General features: G+C 45.2%; 1 protein-coding gene across 2 annotated transcripts in view; it reads right to left on the bottom strand.

Moving 5' to 3' along the window:
• DDHD1 (DDHD domain containing 1) overlaps window positions 1-13,190 on the bottom strand; it is a 37,292-nt gene extending 24,102 nt beyond the window's left edge. The window contains exons 1-3 of one of the 2 annotated variants that reach the window (XM_021298209.2): window positions 12,383-13,190; window positions 3,208-3,381; window positions 186-287 (exon numbers count right to left, since the gene is read on the bottom strand). In XM_021298209.2, coding sequence (XP_021153884.2) covers window positions 186-287; window positions 3,208-3,381; window positions 12,383-13,085 — 979 coding nt within the window. In that variant the 5' untranslated portion in view covers window positions 13,086-13,190. The remainder of the gene's footprint in view (window positions 1-185; window positions 288-3,207; window positions 3,382-12,382) is intronic. The other variant, XM_021298210.2, reaches the window with a different exon arrangement.
• Between the last annotated feature and the right edge of the window lie 569 nt (window positions 13,191-13,759).

Raw genomic sequence — 13,759 nt, 5'->3', positions numbered from 1 at the left:
TACTTTTCTTCTAAGATCTACGATGCTTTTTGCTTCTCTTTGGAAGGAAATGGCGTGAGTACAGCTCAAGAAATTGAAGCATGTAAATCTAACACATTTAACTGATACAAGCAAACTAGAATTTAATAAATTTAATTTTCCTAAACTAGGAGTACTACAAAAAAAGAAATCTACAATTACTGTACCTTGGGAACGCTTGCGCTTAAGACATGCAGCATCTGAATTCTCTTTATTTCCTCTCCATTTGAACAAAGAAGGGAGGGAGAAAGGAGGGAGGTAGTAGAGAACTAAAAGTAAAAACACTGAGCTTCAAAGTAAAATTTTTAAAAGGGGTGTCATTTTTTTATTCGTTAGTATTACCATTTTTAGAAAAAAAAAATAAGAAAAAGTTGGCATATTTACTGAAAAAGTATATACACTTAAAAACCTGGGTTTGTAGCAAAAGTGTCAGGTCACATTAGCCAAATTCATTTTCTTCACTCTTTATAAACAGTTAGGACATCACCACAAAGCTAAAGGCACTAGTAAAAGACAGCTGGAACACAGTGTAATCACACTCACTAAATGCCTTTGCATTTACTTGTACAAAAGCACAAACGCTCTGTTTGTATAGAGTAGAACACAGTAACCCTTCAGAACTGTACACTGAACATTTGGAAAAACAAAACCAAACTCAATTTCAAGCACAGCTCTGTTATTTTCCCCAAAGAGGGGGAGAAGTCCATAACTTTTATTAGACTTTCAATCGTCTTATTTCATTTCTCATGAGGATACTGAAATATTGCACAGCAATTCAAAAGATTCTTTTTTTCAGGGACTTACATATTGGTGCTGTGTGGTTATGGAAGAAATATTAAGGTAAGTGAAAGCTGTTGCTAAGGAGCAGGTGAGGTTATGTGAATGGGGAGATGCTCTCTTGGCACTTACACAACAGAATTATATTGACTGTTAATTCTGTTATGATGGAGGTTCCTAAGCAAGGCTGGAAGAGAGGTCCTGCAAATCTACGAGTTCTGTGTTACTGCTCACTGGGCCTTCACTCATATAAATCATCTTAATTTCAAAATGCTTTATCCTCAAAAACCTGATATAGTGTTTAAATCCGGTGAGAAATCACAAGGCTCCAGCCTGGCTTCTGAATGCACCAAGTCATTAAGCTGCAATTAACTGAAATCAGTTAGTCTCCTGGAGAGCAGGGAGAAATGCAACATAATGACGTCTTCCCTGACAAACACCAGGAATTATTAATACTCTATAATCCACACTTATGCCAGTACAAAAAGTGATATTCCATGCTTGTGGCACGGGCTTTGAGCGCCACAGCGATGCTGGTCCAGGACCACCTTCACCCCCTCAGCTAACAGCTCTGCCAGCAGATGCCTCAATACAGATGCAAATTAAGGATATTACTGTTGCACATCAGTTTTCTAGAGAGGAAAATTAGGCTTATAGCTACTGCACTTGGAACTTAATGGAATAATTTCATTTACAGAATAGTTTACTGGCTGTGACAATTCAAGAAAAATATACACAGGAAATTCAAGTAAAGTACGAGAATAAAGTCTTCTGTATGGTCAGGCTGGTCCAATACTGAAAGAGATTGCCCAAAGAGGTTGTGGAGCCTTCATTGCTGGAGGTATTTGAAACCCCACTGGAACATCCTGAGCAACCTTCTCTCATTGTGTCTGCAGCTCTGTGAGAAGGTTGGACTAAATCTCCAGATATCCCTTCTGATACACATGACACTGATTCTATCATGTGAATCTGGCTTCCCCATCTAAAGGATAACTTAGCCAGCTGTGATAAAAATTCATTCTTAATATAAGCTGGTTATGAACAGAAAAAAATTTCTTTGAAATCTAAGGCAAAACAAACTACTCCAAATGCAAGTTTTATAGATTTTGTGGCATCTAACCACATGCTGAGACTCCGTAAGAAAAATCAATAAACTTATGTCATTTCAAAATCAATGCATTAAAAAAATTCATGCTGATTCTGACTCACAGGATTTTTTTTTCTACGTTTCTTATCATCTATCACAGAATCATAGACTTGACCACAGGATAATTTCTGTCAAAGGGACTGCTGGGGTTCCTCTGCTCCAATCCTCTACATCGAGCAGGATCAACTTCTAAGTTGGGTCCAATCTCACATCTGGATCAGGTTGCTCAGGTGATTTCCAGCTGAATTTTGAGCATCTCTCTGTGCAAATACAACGAACTATGTCTATTCCTATCCTGCTATCGCATATATTAAGCTTTCAGCTTCACTTCATCCTAATTAAATCAACATTCCTGAAAAAGATGATGGAGCACCAGATGATAGGTATTCAACTATATTTATGATACTAACAGCTAATGAAGCATTGTTAAAGCAGAGATAGCAAATCTGAGGCTGCCAGAGGATATGATTTATACTGGGGACCAGTGTATGACATTTCCTTTGAACTCTGATTTACCACGTACCAGGCAGCTGTGGAGCTCTTGGTTTGTGGAAGTTTATCAAGTGACAAGCAGCAAATAGAAGCAAAGCGTGAAAGCCAAAAATACTGAACATTTGCTGTGCTACACTGACCCTAATTAACTAATTCAACAGCGTACGTCAAATAATAGATCAGCAATTTCAGAACTCTGTTCTTAAAAACATTAATTGCATTTGTCTGAGATTCCCAAAACCAGTTACAGAACATCCTCAGCCTGCTCATTAATATATAAGGGCCTCCATAACACAATGGATGCCCAAGATTTACTGTAGCCAAAATCTACTCTAATAAAAATCACAGGCTGAAATAGGACGGAAAACGAAATGCGATCTGTAAAACTGATACTCCCTTTAGGGCTGAATTAGGAATGCTGGCCAGAGAGCTAATAGCCACTTTGCATTTGGACACTGGCTCTTCTTGTCCCATCAAGAGATTTCAGTTTGAAGCAAGATTTTGAACACAATTAAAAGATATGAAACACAAACCAAAATGGGAACAAGAAGTTCATCCACTAATATAATTTTTACGGCGTTCATCAAATGTGCTGCGGCAGGAAATCCTACAGCATCAAGATGCACTGAAAAATGGGAGAGCAAACGCCTATAACAATGTTCCCCACTACGCAGGATGGAAAACCACCACAGGTGACACTTGTAAACTTAAGAAAAACAGACTCCAACTTTCCAGAGAACATACTATAAAAACAGTGATCTAAACAATCTTACCCTCCTTCCCATCAACAGGTTTTGATACTTCCACATCAAAGCTCTCCTGCAGCTGCTGGCCTTTGAAGCATTTGAGGTGCTCCTGTTCTATCAGGTTACTTTCCTCCTCTTCCAGAGGTTGCCACGTCCCATCAATAAACCACTGGCCACGCATGACAGGGATCTTTTCTGTTTCTGAAAAATCAAACAAGAGGGTTTTGGTTGTGGTTTTTGTTTGTTTGTGTTTTTTTTAATGCAACAAATCACAAACTGACAGAGCAGGTAAGTGGGGAAGGGAATTCTCTCTGGGATTTGATGAAAAAGTTGCATTCCCGCTGCTGGGACCCCATACAAGGTAACCACAAGTGCCTCCACAAACACCACCGCCTCTTCCCGTTGGGCTGAAATGAGCAGTGGAACTGGTGTGAACCCACAAACAGCTGAGCTAATGAGGCCAAGTTCTCAGAATGCGCGTGAGGATGTGAGGGACGGACAGAAAGACACAGATTCAGCAAAATTTACTAAGCCTTAAGTTCAAACAACAGGCCAGCGTTACTGGGATAGACTCCTCTCTACCCAGGTGCCTTGTATTTTCAAAAAATTAGGAACTTTATGAGACTCATGCTCCTATATCAAATTTGACTGATAAGCACTGGTTTCAAAGTTACCAAGAGGGTGCAGAACGAGGAGATACAAACCCACTGACACCTGCCCTTGCTGCAGGGAGCCTTGTTTCCTTTGGGAATTGCAATAGCCCAAATTAACACTCAATCAGCATTAAGAGTGATTTTTAAAAGGTGGGGTTTTTTTTAATAAAATCAGTCTTTCACCCCGGGCTGTTTTTGGTCATTGCCATTCTGGTTTCAGTTTCAGTGCTCCGAATGAGAAAGTTGGGTGCCCAGCATTTGTTTAGTTCCCCAAAGCAGCTAAGAACTCAACCACAAAAGGAGAGACTCAAAAAAGGAGATGGGGGAAAAAGAATAGGCTTTACTACTCAAAGATGTGTTCCTGCCTGGAAGGTGGGAAAATACCTGGTAAGGAGACCTTGGAAAAGAAACAATAGATGCAAAGAAACAGAAAAGGAAAATCAGGTAAAAAACAAACAAGGAACAATAGAGAGCGTGGATATTTCAGAGTTACTGAGCCAAGGAAGGGACCTATCTCACCATGTTCAAGTATTTAAAGCGTGGCTACAAAGAAGATGGAGATTCTGGTTTTGCCAGGAGTCACATGGAAAAGATGAGGGGCAATGGGGACAAGTTACTCCTGAGGAGATTTTTCACACGAGAACAATTTGCCATTGGAATAATCTCCCAGAGAAGTGGTGGATTCTTTGAAGATCAGCTCCACAGGGTGCTGAGCCAGCTTGTCTCAACCGTGCTTTGCCAAGAAAGGCTGGACCAGATGATCCTCGAGGTCCCTTCCAACCTGGGATTCTGTGATTCTATCTGACCTGTCACCAGAGCGGTACAAATGCTGCTGGACGAGGTGACCCAGCCAAGGGCAGTGGTTTCTAGCCCGGCCACACCGCTCTGTTGGCACAGCCACATGCTCAGGTCACCAAAGCATCTGCTTCATATCTGCTTATTATGTCCATGGGCACCAGGATACACCAGGAGTATCTTTCACACTAACCGCTTGCAGATGAGAATGTAACAGAGGATTGCAAGCACCTCCATAATGTACGTGGAACCTCTAGACTGCTCTGAATTCTTCATCCCTCAGACCACTGCACCTACCAGCTATGAAAGGAAAAGGAAAATCTCCTTGCAATGATCTCCCCATAGAGCAAGCAACACACAAAACATTCCAAAGCCAATTCTGAAACCTTTCCCATAACAGATTCACATGAAAACACTGTTTCAACAGTACTAGAAACGACAATAATCTCTTAACACTATTAACAACTCCGGTCGTGTTGGCCTGACCAAAACACAGAAGTAGCACAGGACCTGGTTCTGCCATTCAACTTTTGTTTGAACAGCTAAAATAGCAACTCCAAACATGAGCCAATTGTTGTACACTGAATTTCTAATGTTTGGGATGCTGCACCAGATGAATCCAGAGGTTGAGGTGTTCAAAAGGCAAGGTTATTTAATGAAAATGAATCCCAATGTTTTCAGAAGAACAAAAAGGTCTGAGTGGCTTCAAACTGACATTGTCACTACAAATGAGAGAAAATTCAATTGTCTATGAAAACTTAAACTCATTTTGGAGCCTGCATCCCATCAATGAAGTGTGAAACACGAGTATTTAGTTTCCACAAAATGAAAATTAACTACAGCAATGTTAGTTGTCACCGCACACAGTAGCTGCTCATCATGAACTTGTCTTCACCTTCACTGTATTCCATTTTACACCTGCCAGATCTCTGCTTTTTTCAGTAGAGCTAATACACACAGATCCAGCGAGGCTGCCCTAACAAAGCACTGTCTGTAGGGAAAAAAATGAAATGCACATAATACGCGAGCGCAGATAAAGGATCCCATTGTTGCTGAAGCAATGACACGACTACGTCAGATGTTAATCCTTACTGGGAAAATCTGTAAGCAATTCCTTAATTCTCAACTAAGCATTCTGATGAGGTTCCATTCATGGAATCCATAACAAGATTTCTTTTTTTAAATAATAACCATATGAATACTATTTTGTACTCCAAATCAAATGAACACAAGACACCTCTTTTTCAGTTTTGAAGGGCTTCAAGATTTTCATGTGAGAATTCCCACCTATGTATTTCTAAAATTCTAAACATAAAGCATTATAATAAAAGGGGGGGGGAACTTCTCCTTAACATCTGTGTTTTGGAAAGTGAACAACAGTGGCTATAATGTTATATATTAGGCTGGATTTCAGTCCAGGTCACAGTTTAACTCAAATCATGATCATTATAACCTACTGATCCTAAAAGCCACCAGCAAAAGCAAGCGGCATGTTAGTCAAGAAGCAAAAGGGGTATATTAAAGGTATTAAGAATTACATGGAATACTCTGGATTTGGTGGGGAAATGAGGCGATTGCAACACAAGAGATTTTTCAGTATAACCTCCTGACTGCGGAACACAGTGAAGGCACCTCTTCAGAAACGCGATGCCTTTGTTTGATCTTGGACAGGTGCTGTTATTTCAGTATTTCTCTGTGATTCATCCAGAGAACTCGATGCAATCTGCTACAGTGACCACTGTTAAAAAGCCATCAAATAAAATTGCCATTTTAGCACCCAGTTTCACTTACTCCACCTTCAATAAATTCATTCACGTCTCAGATATTCAGATGATTTTAGAAAGCTTAGACTACATTCTTTCAGTTATTTTTTATGAGAGAATTAAACGCACAGATATTTACATCACGTTGTAATTTAACTTTTTTTTTTTAATTGCCAATAGAAAATTCCATATCTATATAATAAAGTGTTCTTTATCTTTGTCCCTAAAATCTTGATCCCTAGGACAGGATTTGCCCTGATTTCTTCACTGCCTTAAGTCTTACGCCACATAATCTGCAGTTGGCAATGCTTCAAGTAGAAATATACCAATGTATTTGGCTGGTTATACACTTACATGGTTTATTTATACAATGATTTCTAAAGAAATCTGAATGGCAGGGATTACAAGCCGATGAAAGGCACTTTATTTTCTTTAGTCACACATATTTTACCCTTTAGAGGAAAGTAGTTTAAGAGATCTAGACTGTACCAGAGGACTTAGTTATTTTTACAAAAAAAAGGTTATTTTTTTTCCCCTGAAAATCCAAAAAATAAAAGAATACAAGTGCTAATGTGAAGGAACAAGAACATGAACAATTTGTATTATGACAGTCATCTAAATCCGCTGAAGAACAAAAACGATGTTAAAATATTGTATGCAACATACACATATGCAGTAACTTTATATATATATATATATACACCCCGACTACTCCTCTCTTGTGATTCTATCTAAATTGCGTGATCACATCCATTGAGGTCTCAGGAGACCTCAGTGAACACAAATTGCATGAAAAAGTATTGTAATCCATCAGGACACAGTATGAAAAGTAGTAACTGTGCAGAATTTACCTTCATTTTTCTTCTTGTACTCCTACACCTATGTTAGAATCTGTCTCCTGCCACCACGTTGGTTGAAACAGTATATACCTAAATTTAAATGTTGCACGGCTCACATTATTTTACCTTATTTGATTCAGAACTAAGAAAGCTGTGGCAAAACCAAGATGATATAGAAATACTAAGTAAAGGTTAACAAACAGAGCTTAATTAAGTAGTCAAAAGGAGATTTGTTTTGGAAATACTACCTGAAAGACAGACGTAACCAATTATAACAGAGCAAGATTTAGCAAACTTCTGTTTCATTGCTTCAAAGCTGAGGTCCTGTTCAGATGGCTTGATGGTAAAGTCCTGGAGTTTCTCATCAGTTTCAAGACAGCAATAACCTTTTAGATGTTATTTGTGGGTGAATTGTTAATATAATATGCAAAGGCTCAGAAATTTAAATTAAAGCTTGTGTTTTGCTGAACTGACAATGCAAATTTCCCAGCTCTCCAAGCCTAAAGCCAAGAGGTTGGACATGAAACAAGCTCATAAAACGCATTCAGCTCGAGATGTTTTTCAGTGTAGTAATTTCAGATTCCTGCTTTTCAGAGTAGTAATTTCTGTTCCTTAAATTTCATTTCCTTATTATTACAGTTGCAAACCATTTGCAGTGCGTGAGCATGTCTGCACAAGCTGAAGGTGACTTTGAGGCCCTCATTCTGCAAAAGCTCAGGGGCAGAAGCTTTTTACAAGATGCTCACAGCTGCCTCTTCTTCCACTTTACAAATCAGCTCACAGAGAGCTTACCAAAGAAAACAGAGGCCCTTGGATGCTCCTTTCAGTCCAAGCTTAAAGGCAGCTGAAATAGTTTTTAAAAGCTGCCCAATTCCATACTGAGCATACAAAGTTTAAAGTGAACACCCAGTGGTCCACTCTGTATTCACAGGGTATTTTGAGGCTAAGGTCAGTAAAGTATCTGTTATATCAGTACAGCAGATCTTACACCTTCACTCATTAACTGTCACAGTAAACAAATGACTTTTTAAATACAGCAACAGGTATTTTACTCTATGGACTTCTGCAACCATTAGGTACAAAAACATACATGTTAAAGAACAAGTTAAAAAGCCCCTCTTACCAAACCTGTGTCTGAGAGTGGAGTATTTTAACCTTCCCTAAAAGACAGTGCTCCATGGATTCCCCAAATGGCTGTAGAAAGACGTATCTTTGTTATTCCTTCTCTCCACACACTACCAGATTTTACAAAAGCCCTACTTCAACTTTGAAAGCTATCACTGCAAGATAGACTTTAGCTTAGATGATGAGTGTCCCCTAACAGTCAGAATTCAAACTGGAGAACATGCTGGGATGAAGAAATCTTTTAATATGAGGGTGGTGAGAGCCTGGCCCAGGTTGGCCAGAGAGGTGGTGGATGAACCATCCCTGGAGACATCCCAGGCCAGGCTGGACGGGGCTCTGAGCAACCTGAGCTGGTGCAGATGTCCCTGCTCATGGCAGGTGGCACTGGATGAGCTTGGAAGGTCCCTTCCAACCCAAACCATTCTGTGATGACGACCACCTGGAGACTGAAAGTGGACTGATTTATAAGAAAACTCTTCAAGAACTAAATACAAGCAACTTGAAAATGTAACCATCAAAATAAGCAAGGGAAAAGCAAATACAAGCCAGGGCAATAGTTGCATGGGACAAACACGCAAGCCAAGGAACAGGAGAGTCACCCAGAAGTCGACAGGCTACAGATTCAACAGACTCACCCAGGACTTTGAAAACTAGACTGGGTAACTTGATAGAAAAATGGTTGTAAAGTAGCCCTCTTCAACTGGAAGGGCAGAAAAGGGTGGATAATCTCAGAAGATTCAAATGGAAGACCCTTGAATAAAATATCACACCTTGTTATGTCCACAGAAGACAAGAAGCAGCCCAGCTCCAATTTATTAACTTATCTGGAAGCCTACACTAATAATTTTAGTTCTCTTGTGCCATCTTCGCTAGTTTTGCAATACTAATTAAATAAATCCCAGAGGTCACAAGGTAAGGATAAAATTCTCAGTAATTAATCTGCTCAAATTGTAACTCAGCCTGATATTGCTGATGTTACAAACGAAACCTGAGATGAGCTTAAGATGTCTGAAGATGTGAATTGAAAAAATATTTCAGCACATGCCAAGCTACAATCAACATTTCCCTGTCATTATGATGCCACGACATCTGAAGACCTTTCAGCACATTCAGTATTGTATCTGTCAGATAACAGCCTTCCCTGAAGCGCAGCTCATACGTGAAAAAGAACAACAAAACAGGCAAGAACAAAGACAAAAGCTTTTGACCTTTGCTCTGAACCAAAAACGTGAATCAGCAAAACCAGACAGCAGTTTCTGTGCTATTTAACGTGCACCTCAGCATGTTTTAAGTCAGCTGTACTCATCACACTTCGCACTTGTGCAATCAGAAAGCGAAATTCTCCTCCCTTACTCATGGGCTTCGCTACTGTGAGATCTGCTTTGCCACCACCTGCTCCCTCCCACACTATAGAAAACTGATGTAGTAGCTACCTTTTGGATTCAAAAATGACATGAACACTATCAAATGGGAATAATTTGGGAATAACAGCTATACCCAGGCCTTCAAAAGCACAGATGACACTGAAGCCTCGGGATCTGACCTTGCTGTCTTCTCAGGTCTGGACGCAGCAGCTGGGAGGAAAGAACTGGAAAAAAAGCAAGAGTGCTCATGTACACAGGGAACAGAAGCAATGCATGTGCAAGCGAAGGAGGAGTTCAACCAGAACACCAAAAGTTCATCTTAGTATTGTGAAGGAGCGGACCTGCTAATAAGAAAAGACTTGAGCACTCTCCTTACTCAGCTTTCTGAGGACTGGAAAACATGCCTGTCATTATTCTTCTCAGGAGCATGAGTTTATTTCTCCCCTGCCTAGCATAGCTTCTGGTGCTAACCTCTGGGAATCTCTCCTTCCAAGCATCAGAAATCATCTCTGCACAGCGTATGGCGAAGCATCTGTTCCTCAGGCTTAACGAGACTGAATCAGCTTCCCAAATGGACAAAGCACAGGGTCAAGAAATTAAACCTTTAAGCTGCTGATGAGTACAGCCTCACGCTCCCATCACCAGGAGCAATCCTGCCTCACCTGACAGCTCCGCTTGCTCTCCTCTCTCCCTGCGGCACAGTGACAAGAGGGATGGCAGCAGTTTCCACATCCCTGGGGTGAGTTGCATCCATTTCTTCCCAGTAACCATGTGGCAGATGCATCAAGTAGCAGCAGCAGAGGCTTCAGGGTGGTGACAGGGAGAACCACCTCTGCTTTCTGCTCACAGAGCTGGGCCCAGGCTCCTCTTTAACTCAAAACACTTGTGGACCAAGACCTCTGCTTGCTCTTCGAGCTGAGTGTCTGTTCACAGGGGCAACAACTTGAAAGACAAATTGTTACACCACAAGTGAATTGTACCACCTGGTATTGTGATTTATGGCTCTCCCTCTCGTAAAGATGCTGAGAAAGAGGGGAAATCACCAAAGGCCCCAGTCTTCATATTTGATGCTCTGAAACAGTTCTGCTGCTCCTCGGCGACTCCCACCTGAGCCTCAAAAATACGCAGAGGGGATGAGAAAAACCTGCCTACGCACGTCTCCCAGGTTCACGCCAGGACAGTGTCTTGCTGAGCCACTCTGCACCTCTCACTCTACACCACAATATTGCCCTTGAAGGAATGCAGGTGGAAAGCAAGTCCTCAAGGACAGAGGGTGAGCAGCGTTCTGTCTGCTCCAGGAGAGAAGATGCCCAATTATCCACTGAGACCATGGGAGACATTCCTTCCAAAGGAAGGGGTGGAATAGCTGAGGTGTCTGCTTGTCTTTCATCTCTGTTCCCCAAGGTCCTCTCTCATCCAGCAAAGTACAAATGAATGTAAAGGGAAGGGTGGGAGACGGGGTACATCACCACCTCACTTCGAAGTGCAGGGGGTGAAGCAAATTCTCCGTTTTTGGAAGGGTAAGAAGTAAGGACTGTGCATGTATCCAAGATGCCTGTTGCATTCCCTCCAATAAAAAGGGGGAGAAGTCCCAGTTCATGCCCCCTCCCAGTTGACAGGTGATGGGGAAAGGGAAGATGAAGGACAATATCAAGACTTTCCTAGTGGAGAGGACAAGGGTAGCAGAAAGGAAGCCAAGTATTAACCTCCTCTTCCACCATTCCCCACCGAAGGAGAGGGATGAGAAGCATGCATGTAGCAGGGTGGCAGCAGACGAAGTCCTTCTGAAGGAAAGGTGTGCATGTTGGGGAAGAAGGGGAGTGCTGAAGGCAAATCTCCACCCTCTCTCACCCTTTGTTTAGGAAAAGGGAAGCACAAGCAAGAAGGGTCTCAGTCACCTTCCCTCCCTCTTTCTTCTGCATGTGTCAAGAAATTAGAAGATGCTCAGACCTCCCTTTCCCATGACTCTGTATGCCAATGTGAATGCCAAGATTCTTCCTTTCCTTCAGGTGCACGTGCACAGTGGGGTGAGATGAAAAGGTGCTCAGTTCCCTTCGCAGCTGGAAGTGGGTGAAGAGGTGCCCAGTACACTCTTCTCCCATGACCCCGCATGGGGGTTGAGGGTTACCCAGTATCTCTCATCCTTCAGGTGTGTTGGGAGGGGGATGTCCAATGTCCCCTCTCTCAAGTGTATGCTGAGTGATGCCCACAACACTCCCCTCAAGGGTGTGCCTGGGAGGACAGAATGCCCATGCCACCATTCCCCCCCATGTCTGAGCCTTGCAAGGGGAATTACCAGTCCCTCCTTGCTCAGGTGCGTATGACAGATGGGCACCAGCATTCCCTCTGCCTGGAGAAGGTTTTGTCCTGTATCCCTTATCCGCAAACACACAGGGGCAGCAAGCAGTGCCCGGGCCAGTGTGATGGGGAGCACTCAGACCCCTACAGGGGTGCGTTGGGGACAGGGGGGGACAGGAAGGGCCACCCGGTGTCCCCATCAGGGGTCTGTGTGCACAGGGGATGCCCAGCGTCCCTTGTTGGGGAGAGGAGGAGGCAGCCCAGCCGCCCCCCACGGTTTCGGGGCGAGGACCCCGGGACCCCCTGCTCCTCACGGGAGGGAAGAGGAGCTCCCCGCTCCCGGCGGAAGGGACGGCGGCACTCACCGTTCCAGTACACGGGGTAGCTCTCCGCGTTGACCACGTCCACCTCGTAGAGCCCGCTCCGGACACACACCGGCTCCACCGCCGCCGCCGCCGCCTCGCCCTCCCGCGGCTCGGCCGGGCCGCCGGCTCCCAGGGCTCGGTACGCCAGCTCGATGCGCAGCGAGTCGTAACCGATGAAGGGCTTCCAGGTTTTCCGGTCCTCCCGGTAGAACCAGCGCACCTCCTCGGCGCCCAGCTCCCGCACCACCTCATAGCGGGGCCGGCCGCCGCCCGGCCGCCTCCTCTCGGGCAGCGCGGCCGCCGCCAGGGAGAAGCCGCTGCCGCCGCTCTCGCTGCTCGCCAGCCCCGCGCCCTCCACCTCGCCGCCCGTGCCCGTGGAGTAGCGCAGCGAGGCGTCGGACTCGGCCTCGTCGAAATCGACGCCGGCCTCGTCGCTCAGGCTGGGCTCCCGCGGCGGGGCGGCCGCCGCCTCGGGCTCCCCCTCCGAGGAGGAGGTGGAGAGCGCGGCGCGGAGCGGCGGTGCGGGGCGCTGCTGGGGGCGGCGGGGCGGGCGGGCGAGGGGATGTTGCACGGCGCGGCTCGTCGCCGCCTCCGCTTCCTCTTCACCGCGGGCCGGCTGTTCGTAGCAACCTCCGCCGTAACCGCTGGCTTCGCCCGGCGCGTCCCAGGCGCCCTGCGGCGAGCCGGGCTCGGGGTAATCCATGCCGCAGCGCGCCCAGCCCGCCGGTGCCGCCTCACCTCACCCCGGCCGCCCCCTCACCGCCCCGCGGTGCCGCAACCGCCGCCGGCTCCGTCCGGACGGGGGCGGTGCCGCACTGTCACGCGCGCCGTGACGCGACCGGGGGCGGGGCGGCGGCACGCGCGACGGCGGGGAGGTTGGGCGTCAGGGGCACCCCGAAATACGGGCTGTCAGTGTGCGAGACACCCCAAACAGCCTACAGCCCTGCCTGTGTGTGTGAGACACCCCCAAAACCAGCCTGTCAGTGTGCGAGACACCCCAAACACAGCCTGCAGCCCTGGTGGTGCGTTTGACACCCCCAAACACAGCCTGCAGCCCCATGTGCATGTGTGAGTTGCCCAACAGTTAGAGCCCCAACTCTGTGTGTGCATGTGAGACACCCCCAAACAGAGACGTGGCTCTTGGTGTGACAGGCACCTGGAACACACACCTGTGTGTGAAACCCCTAAAACCCAGCCTGCTGCCTCGTGGACATGAGTGACACCCCATGACACAGCCCTGGCCCTCTGCATGGCTGGGACACCCGAAAGCACAACCTGTGGCACCACAGGTGGGCGAGACAGCCCAACACACACCCTGCAGCCTGGTGTGTGAGTGATGGGCACCCCCAAAACACAAACCACAGCTTGGTGTGATCA

Source organism: Columba livia, chromosome 5 (assembly GCF_036013475.1).
Source record: "Columba livia isolate bColLiv1 breed racing homer chromosome 5, bColLiv1.pat.W.v2, whole genome shotgun sequence".
Taxonomy (NCBI): domain Eukaryota; kingdom Metazoa; phylum Chordata; class Aves; order Columbiformes; family Columbidae; genus Columba; species Columba livia.
Note: the sequence above shows the minus strand (reverse complement) of the source record. Positions and strands in the feature narration are given on the sequence as shown.